The 22,054-nt window shown below is 38.7% G+C and overlaps 1 protein-coding gene across 3 annotated transcripts in view; it reads right to left on the bottom strand.

Annotated features, from left to right (window-relative positions):
• LOC149572592 (uncharacterized) overlaps positions 1-22,054 on the bottom strand; it is a 321,499-nt gene that overhangs the window by 236,452 nt on the left and 62,993 nt on the right. For all 3 annotated transcript variants that reach the window (XM_089813697.1, XM_089813695.1, XM_089813696.1), the window contains exon 5: positions 19,827-19,898. In XM_089813697.1, coding sequence (XP_089669823.1) covers positions 19,827-19,898 — 72 coding nt within the window. The remainder of the gene's footprint in view (positions 1-19,826; positions 19,899-22,054) is intronic.

Raw genomic sequence — 22,054 nt, 5'->3', positions numbered from 1 at the left:
ATTTCCATCAAAAGGAAAATCCTTTGGAAAAATTATCAATTTCTTCCCCTCATCATTCTAATATTGCAATTCTTAAGTTGCCACCAATTAAAAGGCTCGAATCTTGAGATTTTTGGGAGAAATGAGGAGGGGGGAGATTTCGGAAGATGTGAAATTTCCACCAAGGGGGAAAAATTTCGGAAGATCGGAAATTTCCACCAAGGGGAAGATTTTGGATCTTTCGAAATTTCCACCAAGGGGGGAGATTTCGAAAGATCTGATATTTCCATCAAATTTTGGTTCTCTCACAAACTTTGTTCCCTTTTCCAACATAGAAACCCATCTCTCCCGAACCAAAAATTTCACTTTCCTCTTGGACTTGCAACATGAAATTTTCTCTAAGTGGAATCAAAATACTTGCACAAACTTGAGACCAAAACTGCTTCCTACTGAGCCAAAATCGCCCAAACTCATCCCGGACTTAGAAACTTGAAAAAAGTGTTGCCAACCAAAACTACCAAGACAACTACTCCTACTAGCTAAACTAAAAAGAGGGTGTCCCCATTTGCAATGGGGAAATGGTGTGAAAACCACACAACATCCAATATAATATGGGGTCTTAATATAATTAAATTGTTGAATTTTTATATTAATAATCCACCTTCATCTTGCAAGGACCCCATCCACATTATATTCAAACCTTCTTAGTGGATGGAATACGTCTCTCCTTCCATCTTTGCCGACCTTACCTTATAATATGCAAATGTTTCTAATTATGTAAATCACGTTATGACCCAAGCAAAACTCAGGAAATGTCAAGAAAATTCATAACCGAACGTGTTGGCGCATCTTAGGGATCGTCTAAGGAATTCAATGGTAGTGATTCATGCTTGCCGGCGTGTGAGAGTAATGGAAAGGAATTAGAGGTATGAGAGGTATTGAAATATAAAGCCTTTCTTTTTTTCTAAAAAAGTCACCCTACGTTACAGAAGGGAGTCAGGAGGCAACAAATTCTGGAAGCTGAAGAAACTGAAACACTTAAACTTGGGTGCTAGGAATGGAGGAGAAAAGCCAGCTTGTTCTTACCACTCTTGGAAGACACGCTCTTACCAGGCAAGTGAATTCAATGCCAATGACTACTGCATAGATTAGTCACAATGAAATTCATTCCTTCTTTTTGCAAAAGAATAACTGCATTTTAACTCTGCTGGTGTGTTCTTGGTAAATGCACCTTCTCATACTTCTGAAAATTAAACGTAAATGAGTCGTGTTTTGCCTTCAATAATTTAATAGAATGGCTCTTCTTGCATTCTGATATAGAAAAGAAGTACATTTGCGTGTCAATAAAAAGACTTGTTTTTTTCTTTCTGCATCATCTTGTATAGCGGTGAGTTGATGTTATTGGGCTAGATAATGACTGTGGTGGAAAGAGAATAACATTGTTTCTCTATTGTAAGTTCAGAATTTACCTTCTTCTGTCTATTGATTATCTCGATGAATAACTAAATCACTAACGCGGACAAGATAGTGAACTAGAAAAAGCTCAAGAGTGAGATGCAGTGACCAAGAACTGATAGAAGTCAGAAAAGAAGATTTATTGTGTTCTAACCACAAAAAGAAATTAGAACTCCTTCCTACAAGACTCATTCAACGATAAAGAAAAAAACTGAACTGAATAAGTATCGGAACTGTTCAGCTGAACAGTATATGTATATGGCATTCCTTAGAAACAAAGAAACTATAAATGCAAAGTGAGGTTGTTACTTTCTGTGTTGGTGATTCCGTTTTGCCAACAGCATATTTGTCTACCTTCATGACATCAATAAAAACATCATGACTTCTGCAATCACTATTAGGCCTCACTTTGCTTGTATTAGACCCAAAGAAGTTGGAAAAAACAGTCTTGTAGCAATCAGCCAATGAATTGGCAGAATGGTACTCAAATTACAATCCTGCATATCATTCTCCTTAAACTGATGTACACAAAAATAGTGAACAGCACATGTTAGTAAAGAAGACTAACCCATGATCCTTAAGACATTATCATTCCTTGTAGACGGGCCTCCAAAGGATAACCTTTTCTCGTTCTATAATCAGTCAGTGAGATCCAAGATCAGTAGTGGGACTGCATCCAAAGAGGAAATGACATGGAAACCTTCCAATAACTGCCTCAGAAGAGAAACCCAGGGTCAAGCAGGAAAGTGAGATGATGACTCCAAAATTCAAAAAAAAGAAATCCCTGGTCAAGGTAACATTAATGGAAGTTAGAATGGAGTCACTAGATATGCCCATGACAGATGTCGTACCAGAGCAGCAGAAGGCTATAAAGTGTGACCAATCAAGATGTAAGTGACTCTACACCAGATTCCCAGTTGTCTTGACTTGACCATCCACCATCCCTCACGGAGGGTCTGGTTTGCTTCGGATCATGAAACAGCCTAGGGGATCAAAGGCGATCCATGGTTGGGCGGTTAAACACCCCAGTGATACCTCTCCCCCCCCCCCCGATTGAGACACAAGGCAGAGATATGGATACATTGTTCATGCAAAATCTTCTCTATCAAACTCAACCTCTTCCATATAATGTGAGTATTCTAATTAGTTTTGCTGCAATTTATTTTGGGAGTGTTAAAAGAAAATATGCAAAGTTCAATTTTGTTTCTTATATAGCAGTTCATGTAATTCCTTTCTTTAAAGAAGTAAATTGCTAATTGTTAATTTGTTTCAAATACTTATTATTGTTAAGTATAGATTAAGTGTTACAATTACTGTGCCACGTTCTTTCATTTTCCGAAAAAAAAAATCAACCTTCACTTAAAACTCTAAACTTAAACAGGTACATCATAAATTAGTGAACTTTTCTTCTAAATTTTTACTATGTTACAGTATTTAATTAGATGGAGATGCCAACATACATAACACATTCCTTTAGTTAAATTGAGCAATTAATTTTATTAGGTAATTAGGAGGCTAAGGATTATTATACGATGTTACCCTAGCATAAAGACTTATTCTATTACTACACATAGATAATAGGGCATCATGGCCCACCAGCATCTATTGTTATCTGTTGTAATATTCCCGTTATAAAATAAATCATTAATCAAACTATTGTTAATGGATCGATTGATTTAATATATCTCGGACCCATTTCTGTTTCATTTCCGTAGTTCGTGTTGCCGTCGGCTATGTTTGTACACCCTCGGAAAGTTTTCCCCGATAGGTATTTAAGCACGGCTTGTAGGTAGTCTTTAGGTATGCAATTTGAATTATTTCTTTGTACTAGGAATTCCTATTGGAGTTCTCTGTTGTTCGCCATTTCAGAAGTGAAAAACCTTCCCTATTTGGTTTGTCTGGTTTCGGTGGGATTCAACCCTCACCCTATTCCATCACCTGTAACACTTCGCTTGGATTTGGCAAGTCGGATCACCATCTTTTGGCAATCAATAATTAAAGGTTGTTTGTGTTTGAATCTTTGTTCTTCTTTGGTATTGTCTAATGAATTCGAAATTAATAGTTCAAAGTGCAGATTAAAATCATTCTTGTCTGTACCTCATCCATCTCTCACAACACTCTGCATTACTCACCATATGGCCTCCAAGCTAAGCCATACCTTCCCCCAACCATCCATACGGCCTCCATATACCCAATCATACAGCCTCCATATGCTCACCGTATGGCTTCCCTAGGCTCACTGTACAGCTTCCATAGCCTCACTGTACGGCCTCCATAGGTTCACTGTACGAGCCCATAGTTCCTACCGTACGGCCACTCTTCAAATCATTTTCACTTCACTGTACGGCCTTGCAACATCATCTTCCACCGTAAGCCATTTTAGTATCCATAATCACACCATACGGCCTGCACCATGTGGCCTTCAACCTGGTCTGTACACTCCTTCTGACATCCATACAAACATTCTAGTAGCAACATAACAATTTTTAGGGGAGTTGTAGGTACAAGTCATCACAATGGTATTAGAGCTTTGATCTTGCCAGCCTGTGGACAATGAATGAAAGTTTATAGCCGAAAGAGAAGAACCCATTCCATTGATATAATGGCCACCGAACCGGAACCCACAGCTGCCAAACTCGTAGCACTACTGAGAGAACCTGTGAAAAATCAGACACAGATCAATGATACTCAGTGACTCATGGAAGAGACTCTCAAGAAGTTGGCAGACAATAAAATATCCAGAGAACAAAATGGTCACAACGCGGACTCGGTGTCAGGTAAAGCAAACCCTCATCCAGCACGCTCTCAGCCTTCCATGCCATCTTTTCCCCCTCAGACAGAGACACCACCCGAAGGGAGGCATCCGACCTTTCAAGAAATGCAAGAACAATTGAGAGAAGACTGGAAGAATGCAAATTTTGAGGAACATATATCCTACAAAGATTATGCAGATCTAAAAATGAGATATTCCTAAGGTAGAAACAGAGGATATTTTAATGATGATCTCAGGAGGAAGTTGAGTAAAGTAAATTTGTCTCCAAATGACGGATTTGGATCCCTATTTGTGCAAGCATGGGTAATGAAGGCCGATACTTACTTCCATCTTAATCCCATGCCAGAAGAAGAAGCAATTAAATTTGCGGCACTGCACTTGGAGGGAGTAGCGCATGAATGGTGGCATCACGGCACCATCACACTTGGGCATGATCAAATAAATACTTATGCAGAATTCACTAAGAAATTGTAATATCCTCCCCTGATTTGAACTTTGATTTGTAGAAATTTAACTTAAGGAATATTGTCAAACACTTTGTATGCAAACTCATAAAGCTGATTTCCTCAATAAATTGCTTTCCAATGAGTAGATTTACGAACAACTATGAAGTGACATTAAAATGCATAATACCCATCATAACATTTTCACAAACACTTGGCACACATTCAACAATATAGGAAAAATCTGGAAACTCTTTCAATCTGCTGATAAAGGGTGATTTTTAAATGTAGATGTGCACTTACAGCTGCCTTAAAGGCTGCAACAACTATTCAGACTTGTATTCAACAATTATTATGCAAAGTATCAAAATTTGACAGAAGAAACCTGGAATTAGTTGCCGTAGTATTTTGCAGATGTAGTCGGCAGCCTTCCAAACTTCTAATCAGCCGGAAAAACAAGTAAACTTGATACCAACACTATTCATGCAGCACTATAGCAATAACTAACTTCAGATCTGCACCTCAAACCTTTGTAAATTTCTTTATGCGAATGCCCCAAATGAAACCCAGTGTGTTTCCTGAAGTGAAAACACCATTGATCCTCCTGACTCTGTCTTCCAACAGCGAAGAGAATGCTAGCAAAGAGGGATTCCATCCTCCAAGCCCGATAATCAGATATCCAGCAACATAACATTAATCTTCATCCAAGCATACAAAAAAAAAGTTCTTCCATTTCTTTTATAGTGTTCTCACAAGAGCTCAATCCTTTGTTTTCTCAATGTGGGATAAAACATAACTCCCTTTATGTACCTTATGTCTCCAATGTGTTATAAAAATAAAGGGAACTCTTTTAATTTAAATATTTTCCACAAACTATAGTCTATGCATTAATAAAGTTAAATATTTAAATTTAACTTTATAAAATGGCTTTATCAATGCATAACAAATCTTATCAATGATAAATAAGTTTTCCTGTCGATTTTAAACAATTACCATCGACATACCACTGTGACTGAATGTCCGGCCATGTCCAAGATGACTTACTATAAATAGTAAGTATGCCCAAAGTTGCCTCAGAACCCCTCAGAAACACCTGCAACTGAAACTATCTAGGCCAAATGGCCTCTAAGCCCCTTTAATGTCCTAGTTAGCCTACGGGACTGTGGGGAAATAGGCTAACGACAACATCATGCTATGAATGCTAGAAAGGGGACATTACAGTCCGCCCTTCCCAAAATTGCTTGTCCTCAAGCAATTTCAGCTCTGGATGCTGCAATATCTGCTCATTTTCCCAAGTAGCATCCTCGACAGGTAAGTTCCTCCACTTCACTAGATACTCCCTGATAGTCCTCCTGCGAAGCACCCTCTCCCTGGAGTCAAGTATGGCCTCGGGAACCAAGATAAGCTTTCCCTCATCATCAAGAGGTGGCAATACTACTGAAGGCACCACATTGTGACCCAATGCCTTCTTAAGGCGTGACACATGGAACACATTATGCACTTTACTGTCTGCAGGCAACTCCAACTCATAAGCTACTTCGCCCACTCTCCTGATTACTTTGAACGGTCCATAGTAGCGTGGTTTCAATTTCTCTGCTCCACTCTTCTTGAGAGAGGACTATCTATACGGCTGTAACATGAGGTACACCATATCTCCCACCTCAAAAGACCTCTCAACCCTATGCTGATCAGCATATTGCTTCTGCTGATTTTGTGCTTTTTGCAAATTTTCCTTCAAGGATCGCATAATGTCCTAACACTCCTGCAAAGTATCCTTGGCCTTAGGCACCCAACTGTCCCCAAATAACAAATCCAAAAAATTAGGAGCATCATACCCGTACAGTGCCATAAAAGGGGACATTTGAATAGACATATGGAAAGAGGTATTATAGCAGTACTCCCTTAGATGTAGCTACTTCACCCAAGCCTTCTGCTCTCCTGCAATGTAGTTTCGAAGGTACCCCTCAACCCATTTGTTCACTATCTCTGTCTGCCCATCAGTTTGGGGGTGGTAGCTGGTACTCGGAGTGAGCTCTGTTCCACATAACCTGAACAACTCCTGCCAAAAGTGGCTCATAAATCTGCTATCTTTGTCACTGACTATGCTCCGTGGTATCCCATGTAGTCTGAATACCTCTCGAAAAAATAGTTCTGCTATTTGTGCTGCTGAATATGTAGACGAAATTGCAAAGAAATGTGCAAATTTCGTCAATCTGTCTACCACAACAAAGATACAATCCCGACCCTATGCCTTGGGGAGGCCTGTGATAAAATCCATGGAAATGCTCTCCCACTTCTTCTCTGGTATGGGTAGGGGCTGTAGTAAACCACCCGAAAAAGAATGTTCCTGTTTGTTCTGCTGACACATAGGGCATTCCCTCACAAACTGAAGCACCTCTGATTTGAGTCCTTTCCAGGTGAAGCGCTCTCTCACCTGCCGATATGTCTTAAAGAATCCGGGATGTCCTGCCATTGGTGAATCATGAAATGCCCTCAAAATCTTCTGCTTCATAGCAGACCCGGGTACTAAATAAATCCTTTCCTTGTAGATGATCAGATCATTTACGACAATGTATCGACTATCTTGAATAGCTCCCTCAATAATGCTAGATGCCCAACTATCCTTAGCATATTCTGCCAAGATCATCTCTCTCCAATCATCCATGACTATCCCAACAGCAAGCAAATGAGGCCTTCTAGATAAAGCATCTGCAACAATATTTTTCTTCCCTTTGACATAGGCTATGTCGAAATCATAGGCCTATAATTTACTCACCCATTTCTGTTGCCTGTCATTAAGGTTCTTTTGTCCAAGGAAATGTTTCAAGCTATTATGATCTATTTTTACTGTGAACCGGCTTCCCACTAAGTACTGCCTGAACTTAGCTAGCGCGTGCATGATTGCTAGCATCTCTTTGTCGTAGATGCTGTAGGTTCTCTCCACACCTCGTAATTTTCTACTCTCATATGCGATGGGATGTTTGTCTTGCATGAGAACAGCTCCTATGCCCTCTCCCGAGGCATCACACTACAGCACAAAGGGCCTAGTGAAATCTGGAATGGCTAAAACAGGACATGTACTCATCAGCTCCTTAAACCTGTCAAAACAATCCTAAGCCCTCTCTGACCACTTGAAACTATCTTTCCGTGTCAAATCTGTAAGTGGTGCTGCTATCTGTGAAAATTCCTTCACAAATCTGCAGTAGAACCCACAAAGCCCGAGAAATCCCTTGAGTTGTGAAGTGTTCCTCGGTGGTGGCCAATCCAGAATGGCCCTGATCTTGTCTGGGTCAACCCGAACACTTCCTGCACTAATAATATGCCCTAGATAGAGCAACTCTGTCATCCCAAACTCACATTTACTCATCTTGGCATATAATGACTCCCTCTCTAGAATACTGAGCACTGTATCAATATGCTTCAAATGTTCCTCCCAAGTACGGCTGTATATTAGTATATCATCAAAAAATATCAACACAAACTTCCTCAACTGATCTCTGAACACTCTATTCATACAGGACTGGAAAGTGGCAGGGGCATTTGTCAACCCAAAGGGCATGACTAAGAACTCAAAATGTCCATAGTGGCATCTAAAAGCTGTCTTCTCCACATCCACCTCTCTAACCCGTATCTGATGGTAGTCGGATCTCAAATCAATCTTGGAGAAGTAGCATGCACCATGCAATTCATCAATAAGCTCATCGATGCGTGGGATAGGGTATCGGTTCTTGATTGTCTTCTTGTTTAGCTCCCTATAATCAATGCACATCCTCATTGTACCGTCCTTCTTCACCAATACTACTGAAGAAGCGAAAGGACTTTTGCTTGGCCGTATATGCCCCATGTCAATCAACTCCTTAATTGCCTTTTCTATTTCATCCTTACATCTCTTCGGATGGCGGTAAGGTGTGATGATAATTGGCTTAGCCCCTTCCTCTAATTCAATAACATGCTCGATTTCCCTATCCGGGGGTCTCCTTGGAGGTATCTCACCAAACACCTTAGTATGTTTGGTTATTATTTTTTGTACATCAAGTGGATACTCTTGTTTATGCTGCTCTGTCATCTCAGGCATTACTCTAAACTCTACTGCCCACTGCACCTGATCATGTCTAAAGAAACTCTGCATCCGCTTGAGTGACACCACTCGAAGTCTCCCATCTGACAAACCTCTGAGCACTATCTTCTTACCATTTGCCTCAAACCTCATTTCCATTTTCTCAAGGTTAAATGTAAACTCTGCCAGAGACTTCATCCAGTTCATCCCAAGCACCATATCCTGATCACCAATGTTGACCACAAAGAAATCTCCTGTCATGTCATAATCTCCCAAACGAAGCTGCAAGTTGGAGATTTTCTTGGTACATTCAATTTTGAAGCCATCGGCAACCATCACCTTAAATCCCCTATGCTCCTCTATATGTAGCCCTTTGCATGTCACAAACTTCTCATCAATGAAGTTATGTGTCGCCCCTGTATCAATGAGTGCCACAACTCTCTGTCCATCCAAGCTTCCCCTAACTCTGAAAGTGACGGCCTCCTGTATACTTGACAACTGAGCTATCGTGCTATCACCGCGTGCTTCCTCCTATGAAGAACTATCATCATCTCCATCTGATTCGGATGACTGCTCTGAATCTCCATCTACTGACTCTTCGGCTGAAAAGTACTCCATCTGCTTAGCTTTTGCTTTCAATGGACACTTATGTGAGAAATCCCAAGGCTCCCTGCAATGAAAACAAAGCTTCTTCTTCCTGAGATCATTAAGTGTCTCATTGTCCAACCTCTTACTTTCATCCTTAGCTAGCTGAACCTCTTTATGAAAAGGTTTCCTGTCCTTATCTTTCCTTGAAGGGAAACTCTTTGCCTGGAATTTATTTTTTGAAGATGAAGAGGAATCCATGTCACGAGCTTTCTTAATGGCTTCCTGCAAAGTGGGAGGGTTGAGAGCTTTAATCCACCCTCTCAACGAATCAGCTAACCCATCCATAAATAGAACTAGTATCCTCCGTTCAGATACATCTGTTACTAACACTGCAAGTTTCTGAAACTCTGAAATGTATGTTTCCAATGATCCCCACTGTTTAAGTTGAGCTAACTCCTTGAAATGGAGTTTTGGATCCTTCCTATCAAAACATTCAATCAGCCTCTCTGTAAACTCCACATATGAGGTAATGTGTGCATGTCCCATAGTGACCATACCATGATGCCACCACTCGTGTGCTAACCCATCCAGATGAATTGCTGCGTACTTAATAGCTTCTTCCTCGGGCATAGGGTTCAATTGAAAGTATGTGTCAAGCTTTTGAACCCAAGCTCTTGCTGTAGACTTTCCTAAGCCATCATAATATGGTAGCTCAAGTCTCCCTACTTTCTTCCGTAGCTCATAGCTCTGGTTCCTGTCATGTCCACGTGGCATATGTTTCATCCGCACATCCATATACTCCCTAAAGGTAATTGCAGCAGTAAAATCTGGCCCTCCGGCTTCCCAATCTCTCCTCAACTGGTCCTGTATATCAGTAATCTGGGGCTCTGGTACGAGCTGCTCTGGAGCTCTAGGAGGAAATGTAGGAATCATGGGCCTTGAACTCAAAGTCCTAGCTCGCTGGGGTGCATGACCGAAATTGTTCCCAACTTGTTCATCTCCATTATGTGTCCCATCCTGATCATTTCCATTCTGATTGTTACCATTCTAATTATTTCCTCCACCCATGTTAGCATTCAACCCCATTTGACGAGCCATCATCTGCATCATAAGATCCAATCTCTGATTCTGTTCATGTGCCCTTTGTTCTGCTACTCGCTGACCCTGTACCAAGGTCTCTAATAACTATAAGAATCTTTCCTCTCCAGGCTCTGGACTGGCATTCCCGCCTCCACCTAATCTTGTATTCCTGTCATCTCGGTCACCCATATTGCTGTCTTGATCAAAGAATACCTCCGCTGTGTCTGTATGACTGGATTCTATACCCCCCTGTACGGATGAACTAGACTGTTTGCTTTGCAAGTCTGAACTCCTACTTTGTCTTGCTCTGGTATTGCGGAAATTATAAGGCCCCTGTCACATGCTCAAACATAAATGCTCTGATTTTAGTGTTTTGACATTTCATCAAACACTTTCCCCTCTATCCGCCAGTTCCAAATTTCCTATAAGACCTCCACAGAATGGCAGGACTTATAGCTCTGATACCACTGTAATATCCTCCCCTGATTTGAACTTTGACTTGTAGAAATTTAACTTAAGGAATATTGTCAAACACTTTGTATGCAAACTTATAAAGCTGATTTCCTCAATAAATTGCTTTCCAATGAGTAGATTTACGAACAACTATGAAGTGACATTAAAATGCATAATACCCATCATAACATTTTCACAAACACTTGGCACACATTCAACAATATATGAAAAATCTGGAAACTCTTTCAATCTGCTGATAAAGGGTGATTTTTAAATGTAGATGTGCACTTACAGCTGCCTTAAAGGCTGCAACAACTATTCAGACTTGTATTCAACAATTATTATGCAAAGTATCAAAATTTGACAGAAGAAACCTGGAATTAGTTGCCATAGTATTTTGCAGATGTAGTCGGCAGCCTTCCAAACTTCTAATCAGCCAGAAAAACAAGTAAACTTGATACCAACACTGTTCACGCCGTACTGTAGCAAAATACTGTTCATGCCGATTGTAGCAAAAATACTGTTCATGCAGCACTATAGCAATAACTAACTTCAGATCTGCACCTCAAACCCTTGTAAATTTCTTTATGCGAACGCCCCAAATGAAACCCAATGTATTTCCTAAAGTGAAAACACCATTGATCCTCCTGACTCTGTCTTCCAACAGCGAAGAGAATGCTAGCAAAGAGGGATTCCATCCTCCAAGCCCGATAATCAGATATCCAGCAACATAACATTAATCTTCATCCAAGCATACAAAAAAAAAGTTCTTCCATTTCTTTTATAGTGTTCTCACAAGAGCTCAATCCTTCGTTTTCTCAATGTGGGATAAAACATAACTCCCTTTATGTACCTTATGTCTCCAATGTGTTATAAAAATAAAGGGAACTCTTTTAATTTAAATATTTTCCACAAACTATAGTCTATGCATTAATAAAGTTAAATATTTAAATTTAACTTTATAAAATGGCTTTATCAATGCATAACAAATCTTATCAATGATAAATAAGTTTTCCTGTCGATTTTAAACAATTACCATCGACATACCACTGTGACTGAATGTCCGGCCATGTCCAAGATGACTTACTATAAATAGTAAGTATGCCCAAAGTTGCCTCAGAACCCCTCAGAAACACCTGCAACTGAAACTATCTAGGCCAAATGGCCTCTAAGCCCCTTTAATGTCCTAGTTAGCCTACGGGACTGTGGGGAAATAGGCTAACGACAACATCATGCTATGAATGCTAAAAAGGGGACATTACAGAGATTGATAGATTGATTTGATGGTAAAGATCTGGAACTCAATTTCAAAGATTTGGCACAGCTGAGGCAAACTGGATCAGTTAACCAGTACATTGCAGAATTTTAGAAACTCTTTGTTTTGGTCACGAATATTTATGAAAGAAGACGGATAGTGCTCTTTATGGATGAACTAACAGGAACCACTAAAAGGTTAGGTGAAGGGGTTCAATCCTACCACCTTGTCAAAAGCCATTAAGAAGGCTCAGAGTATGGCATCATCATCGGCATCATCCTCACGAAGTTACGTTCTAAACCACCAGTGTTTCCAAGGGACAAAGATAATAAACCTTCACCCAAGAAGCCATTGTTGGACGAAGCCACCAAACAGGAGCTCTGAAGGAAGAAACTATGTTTCAACTGCAAGGGACCTCGGGAACTTGGCCACAAATGCCTCAAAAAAAGGAAAGATCCATTACATTGAGATTGTGTCCGATAACGAGGACGAACAAGAAGAAATACCCACCAAAGACAACCAACATCACGACAACACCAACATGATTAGTTTGAACCATACGGAAAGAATTGCAACATTGGTACGACACGGAGGAACTATCGTGCTAGTCGGTAGTCCGAGGTGCACAGTATTTCATGTACGGGGAACCTTTCAAGGACAAAGGGTTATGGTGACGCTCGATAGTGAAGCCAACCTAAACTTCATAAACTCATCTCTAGTGAAGCGAAGAGGTCTACCTACGGAGAGACATGCAGGATTTCAGGTCAAGGTTAGCAGAGGGGCTCTTCTGCCCTACACAAACCTTGTTCCTTAGCTAAGTATCATAATGGTGAATCACACAATGACTGAGGATTTTTGCATAGAAGACCTTGATGACATGGAGGTTATTTTGGGCATACAGTGGATGCAGACACTTGATGAATACACTCAAAGCTTCAAACAGATGGACTTCACTTTTGTTGTCGATGGAAAGAAGGTTGTTCTCTACGAAATGGCAAATGAGAGTCCGAAAGAAGTTTTTGCACATCGGATGTAAGCAATTTTTCGACGTAACGACATTGCTTGGGCTGCAAATTGTTTTGATTCGGCAAAACCTATAAAAGGGCAACGGACACCTCCCCAAAATGATGATCTCCAAAAGATTTTGAGTGACCATGATAAAGTTTTTATAGACATTCCTCCCGGCATACCACCTCATCAAGTGTTTGAACATACTATCGAGTTGGAAGTAGAAGCTAAACCGGTCATAACCACATCGTACCACCATCCCAAGAAATTCAAAGATGAGATCGAAAGGACGATTCAGGAACTGCTAGAGAAATGATGGATCCATCCCAATTCTAGCACTTTCACATCATCAGTGGTATTGATCAAAAAGGAGTACGGGACAATGCGAATGTGTGTGGACTATCGTGCGTTGAACAAAAATAAATAAAGAATAGATACCCCATTCGAAGGATAGATGAGTGGTTGGATGAATTACATGGCACGGTCTATTTTTCGAAAACAGATTTTTGTTTCGGATACCATCAGATCCGCATGAGGGAGGAAGACATGGAAAAGATGGTCTTTTGTTTTCACTGCGGGCATTATGAGTTCCTGGTCATGCCATTCGGATTAACAAATGCACTTGCTACATTCCAATCATGCATGAATCACATCTTCAACAAACAATTACTCCTAAGGATCATAAAGGAGCAGTCTTTGTTCGCCAAACAATCCAAGTGTGAATTCAATATGACAGAAATATTGTACCTGGGGCATGTTGTCAATAAATATGGAGTTCAAGTTCATCAAGAGAAGATTCAGACTATCTTTGATTGGTCTCCCCCAAAATCACTCACGAATTTGTAAAGGTTTTTCATACTGTGCAATTATTACCGGAGGTTCGTTAAAAGATTTTTTCAGCTCAGTGCACCCTTAATGGATCTGACAAGGAAGGGGTCTTTCCAGTGGAATGAAAAGGCACAACTCGCTTTTGATAAGCTAAAAGAAGCAATGAGCACTTGTCCCGTACTTGCATTACCTGACTTCACTCGATCGTTCATTTTGGAGTGCGACGCATCCGGAGAAGACATTGGCACAGTACTGATGCAAGGTAAACACTCCGTAGCTTATGAGAGCAGGAAGCTTACACAAATAGGACGCTTATATTCCATCTATGACAAAGAGATGTTGGCCATCGTACATGCACTAACCAAGTTTCAACAATATCTGATGGGTGCCAAGTTTGTCGTTCATACGGATCACAATAGTTTGAGATATTTTCTGGAGCAACAGGACTGGAACGAAAGGCAACAAAAATGGGTAAGCAAGGTTCAGGCTTTTGATTTTGACATTGAATATGTGAAAAGAAAAAACAATGTGGTTATAGATGCCTTATCTAGGAAACCCACCATCTGCTCACTAAACTAGATTTCAGCTGACTGGAAGGCACATTTGTTGGTAAATATTCCAAAAACGCATTTGCTTGTGAGCTAATGGATGGCAACACCCAGGATGATCGGTACAAAGTGGTGGATGACATCATTTACTATAAGAGTCAGCTATTTTTAGTGCCAAAATCCAAATTGAAGAAAAAAATCTTGAAGGAGGTACACGACTCACCCTTAGCAGTACACCTAGGCTTCCTCAAAACTTACAAAAGTCTCAGGGAGAGGTTTTCATGGAAAGGACTTAAAGGAGACGTATTGCAGTATGTAAGAGAGTGTGTGGTCTGCTAGCTGAACAAATCTGAACATACTCTATCTCTCGAGTTACTGCAACCTCTACCAATTCCAGAACATGAATGGGAAAGTATCTCAATGGATTTCATAACTGGACTTCCCAAGGTGAACGGAAAAGATTCTATCTTCATAGTGGTTGATAGATTGATAGAGTACACACATTTCTTCGCCATCCCCTCAAATTTTCAGGCTGCACAAGTTGTCGATCTGTTTTTTAGAGTAAGTCTTTTGTCTACACGAGTTACCCCAAAACATTGTCACTGATCAGGATGGGCGATTCATCCGTGTTTTCTGGACAGAATTGTTGCAGTTGGCAGGGACAGAATTGTCACCAAGTACTAGTTACCATCCTCAGACAGATGGACAAAAGGAGATTGTGAACAAGTGGCTCAAAGGTTATCTCTAGAACTATGTTTTGACACAACAACGAGCATGGGTCAAATGGATACACCTAGGAGAACATTGTTAGAATATCACATACCACATGTCCATCGGAATGGCACCATTCAAAGTTCTATATGGGTACGCACTGACCAGGCCTCTTCAGAAGTTTTACCTTTGACTGACACTGTGGGTGACCAGTTCAACAGATAAATTGCAGTGTTAACTGCTTCTGTCGCATGGATCGAGCCATCTCAGTGATTGTTTTGTTCTGGCGTTCAACTACACTATTTTGTTGTGGTGTGTGGGGTGTGGTTAACTAGCATTTGATGCCATGAGTATCCAAAAAGCTAGAAAAAATATTAGACCAAAATTCTCCCCCATTGTCTGATCTAAGAGTAATAATAGATTTCCCATACTCTTTTTAAACTAAAGGTTTAATCTTTTGAAATACAGGAAATGCATCTAATTTCTTTTTAAGGAAAAACCCCCACATTTTTTTATTGAAATCAACAAACAACAAAAAATACCTAGACCCAAGAACAGAAGAAGTGGCCATAGGGCCACAAATATCGACATGAACAAGTTGAAGTACCTAGGAAGATTGCCATGAATCGCCAATGGTGAAAGGTGTGCGATGTTGCTTCCCAGCCTAGCATGCATCACAAACTCCAAGCTATTGAGTCTGAATCTCTAGCAATCCAAGAACAAGCTCATCCTGAGCAAGCTATGAGAGATAATGTACATTTAAGTGCCCATATCGTTGATGCCAAAGTGTCTTAACAGAAGACCGCCAAGCAACCATAACTAAGTCCTGAGAATCACCAGAATCAGTAAGTCTGAAAAGACCATGATCCTCAAGACCCATTGCAACAGTAGATTGAGTCACCCGATCAGTGATGGTGCACTGATGTGAACTGATGGTGATAGCCAAGTGTGGAGAATGTCGCAGCAACTAACTAACTGAGAGTAGATTTAGTCTCATCCCTGGAATGTAGTACACATCGACAAAAATGAGATTCCTCCGAGCAGACTAAATCTGAATGTTGCCTTTGCCGACAACCATGTACTCTTCTCCACCACCAAAAGTAACAGAGTCTGAATAAGGTTGGTAGTCAATAAACCAGTCTTTGCGGTGAGTGAAATGACGAGAGGCACCTAAATCAATATATCAGGCAAATGACTTCAAGTGATTTGTGGGTCTTTTAGCCATGAAGGCGTAAAAGGAATACTCTGTCTACTTAGTAAGCTTGGCACTATTCGCTTTGGGTTGCAATCCTGATTGCTTAGTTTGTGCAGCTTAGCGTTTCTGACATTCAACTTTCATGTGCCCAAACTTGTGACAATAGTTGCGTTGAATGTTCTTCTTCCGAGAGCCCTCTAATGCTGAAGCAGAAGACTTCTATTGAGACAGCTACTGAAACTTGTCTTTATTCTTCTGAAAGGATTTAGCAGCAAAGGCTTGCTTAGTGGAGCTGGAGCTGGAGTTGCTACTGAACTGTTGTTTCCACCGATCTTGCTGAAGAAAAAGTGTGCAAAGATCAGTGAACTTCAAATCAACACCAAAAGGCGTGATGTTGAGAGTCTCAATAAAATGCTCATACAACTTTGGTAAACTCTGAAGAGTGATAACCACAATGTCCTCTTCTTCCATCTTGCGACTGATAGCAAGCAACTGATCACGGACTTCCTGAATCCTATTCAGGTGTGCCTAGAGTGAGGTTTGCTCAACCATGTCAATAGAAAACAAAGTGTTCTTCAAAAAGAAAGCTTTGCTTTTGTCAGAAGTCTCATGAAGACCTTTGAGATGTGTCCAAATCTCGGCAGTTGTCTTGTTGGATGGAATCTTAGAGAGCTGATCATTAGCCACGAATAACTTGAGAAGCATCGCTACCTCCCGATTATTCAAATCCCATGTAACCTGATCAAAACCAAGAGCAATCAGACACTTCGTAACACCCAAAACAAATTGATCGGTGTTCCAATATTCAAAAATTGCAATGATCCGCTACTTCCAAGTGCCATAATTTTGACCATTGAATTTAGAGTTGTAATCGAGCACAATGTTTGTCAGAGATGCCATGGCACATTTTTCAATGAAAAAATGTGAAAATATGAAGGCACATTTTTTGAGGCAAAAAATGAAAGACCCAAAAAAATTAGAGTCACCTAGAAGAGAGCTCAAAAAACCCAGAAAGAAAACATTGTCATTTTTTGGATCTGTTGGCTCAAAAATCGAGGCATCTAGAAAAAATGGACAACTCAGTTGAGCTCTCAGAAAACTCACCAAGAATTTGTAATTAGAAAAAAAATTTGAGTTCAAAAACTAGGGTTTCGAGCAAAAAAATAGGTCAGCGGCCATGAGGGAAAATTTGCAGAAAAATGGTGTTTCCAAGCCAAAACAATGACGATTTTTGGTAAACAGCAGATTGTCTCTGGTTGTTACTAGCTTTGGTGTTTGAAAATGGCGGCCAAACCAAAAAATGATCTGTAGATGTTTGTTTGCTCCAAACAGAAAATAAGCCCAATCCCAAGCTGCTCCAAATGCAGGGATTTGAACAGAAACACAGCTATGAAAAATGGTGACCAGACATGAGAATCGGTGCTCTTAAAACACAAGCAAGAAAAACAACCAGTAGCTGATGGAAATCATCATTTTTCCAGTCAATTGGCAGAGAACAAAACACGTGATTTTTCACAGAGGGTTGAAACCCTAGCTTGAGATTGAGGTCTGATTTTCATTCGAACTTCTCAAGGAAAAAACCCTAGGTGGATTGTAGAGAAATTAACTGAAATGATTTCGAAAAATTTAAACAAATAACTTCAAAAAAGAAATTATAAATTTTGATGAAAAAAATTTAAGTATTGGCTCTGATACCATATTACGAAGTAACTGGTAAAAATACTTACTTGTAATTAACAGAGACTGAAAGGTCATTATATGCAAAAGAATAAAATGATGTTTCCTTAGGAAACGATCGTAAAGAATACAAACGTTCTATTCTAGCTGAGAAAGCTAAAACATGCTACAACTAACTAAAGCTAACTAGATATTTACAATAGATTACCATTAACTAATTAGAGACGATTATCTATTATTGTAATAAGTAGTGTATCAAAGTTTCAAACTGATTACATGTTGAATTAAGCTTGATAAACAACAAGCTGATACAAAAACAAAAAACCGAGATAAAAATCAGAAATCTTAAACAAGGTTTTTTACTATGATGCTCTCCATTGAGTACCTGATACTTGGATATGTGTATCAGCTACTTGGGTATGTGGGTACATGTATCCATGCAACCTACGCTCGAAGCCTCTGAAGGAAGAGCATATTTATTTAGCAATGACATCCCTTCACAAATGCATCATTGTTTAAATTGAACCCAGAACTTTGCAAGAAAGATTCCAACCACAAATGTGATCAGCTTAAGGCAGAAAAAGACAATCACTTCAATATACTAGAAAGAAAACAAAAATAAATAAAAATATTAAAGTTGATGGATGAACAAAATAGATATATGAGACTCGAATGCACAATCAATGTAAATAGAGTGGTGGAGGAAAAGGACGAACTAAAAAAGAACTATAAGCCAAACGAGAATTTAAAGGCAGAAAGAGCCTAGCTGCCATGGCAAGTGAACCAAAAGATAATAATCCATAGACAGATCAAAACAAAAAAGAACCTGGAATTAAAACATTACAGATAAACAATCAGGATAGAGGACTTGTTGCCAAGGAATTCAAGCTTATGAAGAAAATGGATGTAGATATAAAAAATTACCCTAATCACTATATCATGACAAAGGACCAATTCATTTGTTATCAATCACTATGGAAGAGTCAAGATAACATCTGATGATAACCATAAGAGAAAGGCCAGAACTAAATGAGCCAAGTTGAGTAATTATAGAGGGGTGCAAAGAACATCTCTTGGAAACTCTCCTACCATCCATGATCAGAAAGCCTCCAATAGTAAAAAGGAGAATGGTAATATGCCTGTGTGCACCTAATGGAATACAAGCAAGGAGTATTTGATCCCCCATACCAGCAAACAATGATTATACTACATTTGGAGTAAGAGAAAAGGGAGTATGATGCTAGTAGTAGAATGAAAGTTGGAATGTAGCCCCACTGACCTATCTTGATCTGAGTGTAAATCAAATAGTATGTTAGAAATGCAGAGCCAACAGATGCATGCCATAATTATAATGGTATGGATTTTCATGCTTTCACTTCTTACTGCTGGGCAGTGAAAATTTCATTGATTTCATTAGATATTGAGATTATTTCAACTAAAACAGCTTTAAAAACCCACAAAACAGTAAAATGGCAATTTCAATCAATATGGAAGTAAGAAATAGAAATAAAATCAACAAGAAGAAACAAGCAATTCTCAGAGCTCGATAACACCTTATGTTTCACAAATTTTGAGACTCTCAATAACATTCGTGTGCAATAACTATTGATAGTTGTCAATATCCAAAAGCACAAGGCTTTAGATTCCAGGACCCCAGTACAAGGAACCTTACTATTCTGAAAAAAACAATAATAACGAAACACACCCTGAAAAACAAGATTAAAAATAACTATCTTTAAAACTAAAATACTAAGAAATAAATTCAAGAACAAGCACCTCAGCAAGGGCTAGATCACCATTTTCTAAGGCATTTTCTTTGGCATTTGTCCTCCGATGTCTGCGTAGCAACTGCAAACATGAAAATTTTGTAACATTTTATCAGAATCTCTCAAAGAAGCTTCGAAGACTCGAAGTGTATTAACAATGATTGGACAAAGGCAATAAAATAGATATGTAAACCATTAACAATGAGGACTCCTTTTCAACAAACAAAACTGAATAGATTTTTTTCACAATATGGATTCTTCGATTAGAAGCTCTTGTTGACAAGTGTTCTTTAGCGTCATCTAGGACATCTCTTTATTATTAGACTTTCTTGCTAGTATTCTTTATCTTAATTAAGGAAATCATATTTTCAATCTATGTACATGTGGATTCAGACTAGTTTGAGAAACTTTTCTAGCTTACCTGACTTAAAATTTAAAGGATATTCCTATCAAGTGAATTCAGAATCCATTGTAGTTTAACTGTTAACAATCATCCACTATAAAGGTTTTCTCATAGTTTCTACTTAATTTCTGGTGCTCACTTCAACTACATTATGTTGCACTTTGGATTGACAGCTTCTATTGATGAAGGTTAAAGTTCCACAATAATTCCAAAATGAATCTGAAGAGACCACAATGAGCTTGAATGTGATAAAAAAAGTTAAAAGGATGAAATTTTCAAATTTGCGAAAAGCAAAGCAAAAAATATCTGATGCCAAAATGAATATACCATGTACAATGTCCTGTTATGAATGCTTAAGGGATAGTGAAAAAGGCTAATCTGGGAAATGAAGTTGCTGGTGACAATCACGTCTGCAGATGAAAAATAAACAAAAAGATAAAGGAAATAAATGAGAAGCACTTACTCTAAGCAGAATTTTCAGACATTATATGGTATAAGACCTAAAAACGTTTTAAGTAAATAACTAATCCGTACTTTTTACAGTTTTACAAACTAGGTTATATCAATTGGTTGATTAGATTGGAATAATGCAGAAGTGCAAAATTATATATTAAAAGTATTACGAACCATTGTGATTTCCATATTTTACAATGTTACATTTCTATGACTCTGAAAAGTACTAAGCATAGATAGAAACAAACACACTACAAATTGAAGAAAAATACAACACAAAAGTCAAATACAGAAAACTGAAACATACATATCAACTAGTACTTACATACATTTGAATTCCTCTTTTTTAAGGAGCACTCAAGTCCCATATACAGGAAAACCTTCCTACCTTGCAAGGAGTCAATTAGAGTAGCATAGTTCATTTGATACAAGGTTGGTTCAACCAATATTTTTTAATATTGAGATCATTTCCATAATGTGCCAAAGGTATGGTGCTGTAGTAAAAAGAGTAAGGTTATAATAGAACTATGCTATCACCAATATTCTGTGTATTTCTTTACAAAGCGTCCTCTACCTCCATCTTATCTATACATGCACACATAAAGACAAGATTATCTACTTTAAGTTTTGAGTATAACACATCCTTGCATCTATATGATGACTAGGTTAATCATCACAAACATTTACAACATATAATATAACTTGAGTCCATGGTTCATTTGTTTTCAAAACCAAATCTTGGTCCTATTGTGATGTTATCACATATCGCCCCATTGCAAATAGACACCCATAGTTTTTCGCTTTTTAGAGTTTTAGGTTTTTGTATCAATCTAAGGCCCTTTGTCAAGTGATGGTTTAGGAGATTACGGTTGTCAAGGTTAGTCTCTGAGTTCAGAAAGTGTCATCAAACAATGAAAGGAAGAAAGCATAACCAAAAATCATTTTTGATATCATGAAACTGTTCAGAAAGGCCAAGGGACGAAGAACAACATTGTTTGAGGTTAATTCTAACAACTTAGGGGGAAAAAAATCACTTTTTGCTTTTTTCGGAAGTTTTTTTTTTTTGGCATTTTGAGGCCAATCTAGGAACCTTCTTTTCTGTTTTTTATTTCTAAATTTAAAAAGTTTTATTTTTTATTTTTATTTTAAATTCTAATTTTAGAAGTTTCTCTTTGGGAAGGCCAAAAGTGGTGAAATCGCTCGTGTAAAATTCCTATTTTCAACTTCAAATTCATCTGGGATTTTATAGAAATCAAATGAAAAGTTTTTTTTTTTTTAAATCTAATTTTCAAATAGTGGAAAGCGTTCATAAGTGTGAAAATTCTTAGAAAATCATTGTTCTAGTATTAAATTTATCTTGGAAAAGTAAGGAAAGACTATGG

This window comes from Cupressus sempervirens, chromosome 2 (assembly GCF_028749045.1).
Source record: "Cupressus sempervirens isolate cs-2001-9-10 chromosome 2, ASM2874904v1, whole genome shotgun sequence".
Lineage (NCBI taxonomy): Eukaryota > Viridiplantae > Streptophyta > Pinopsida > Cupressales > Cupressaceae > Cupressus > Cupressus sempervirens.
Note: the sequence above shows the minus strand (reverse complement) of the source record. Positions and strands in the feature narration are given on the sequence as shown.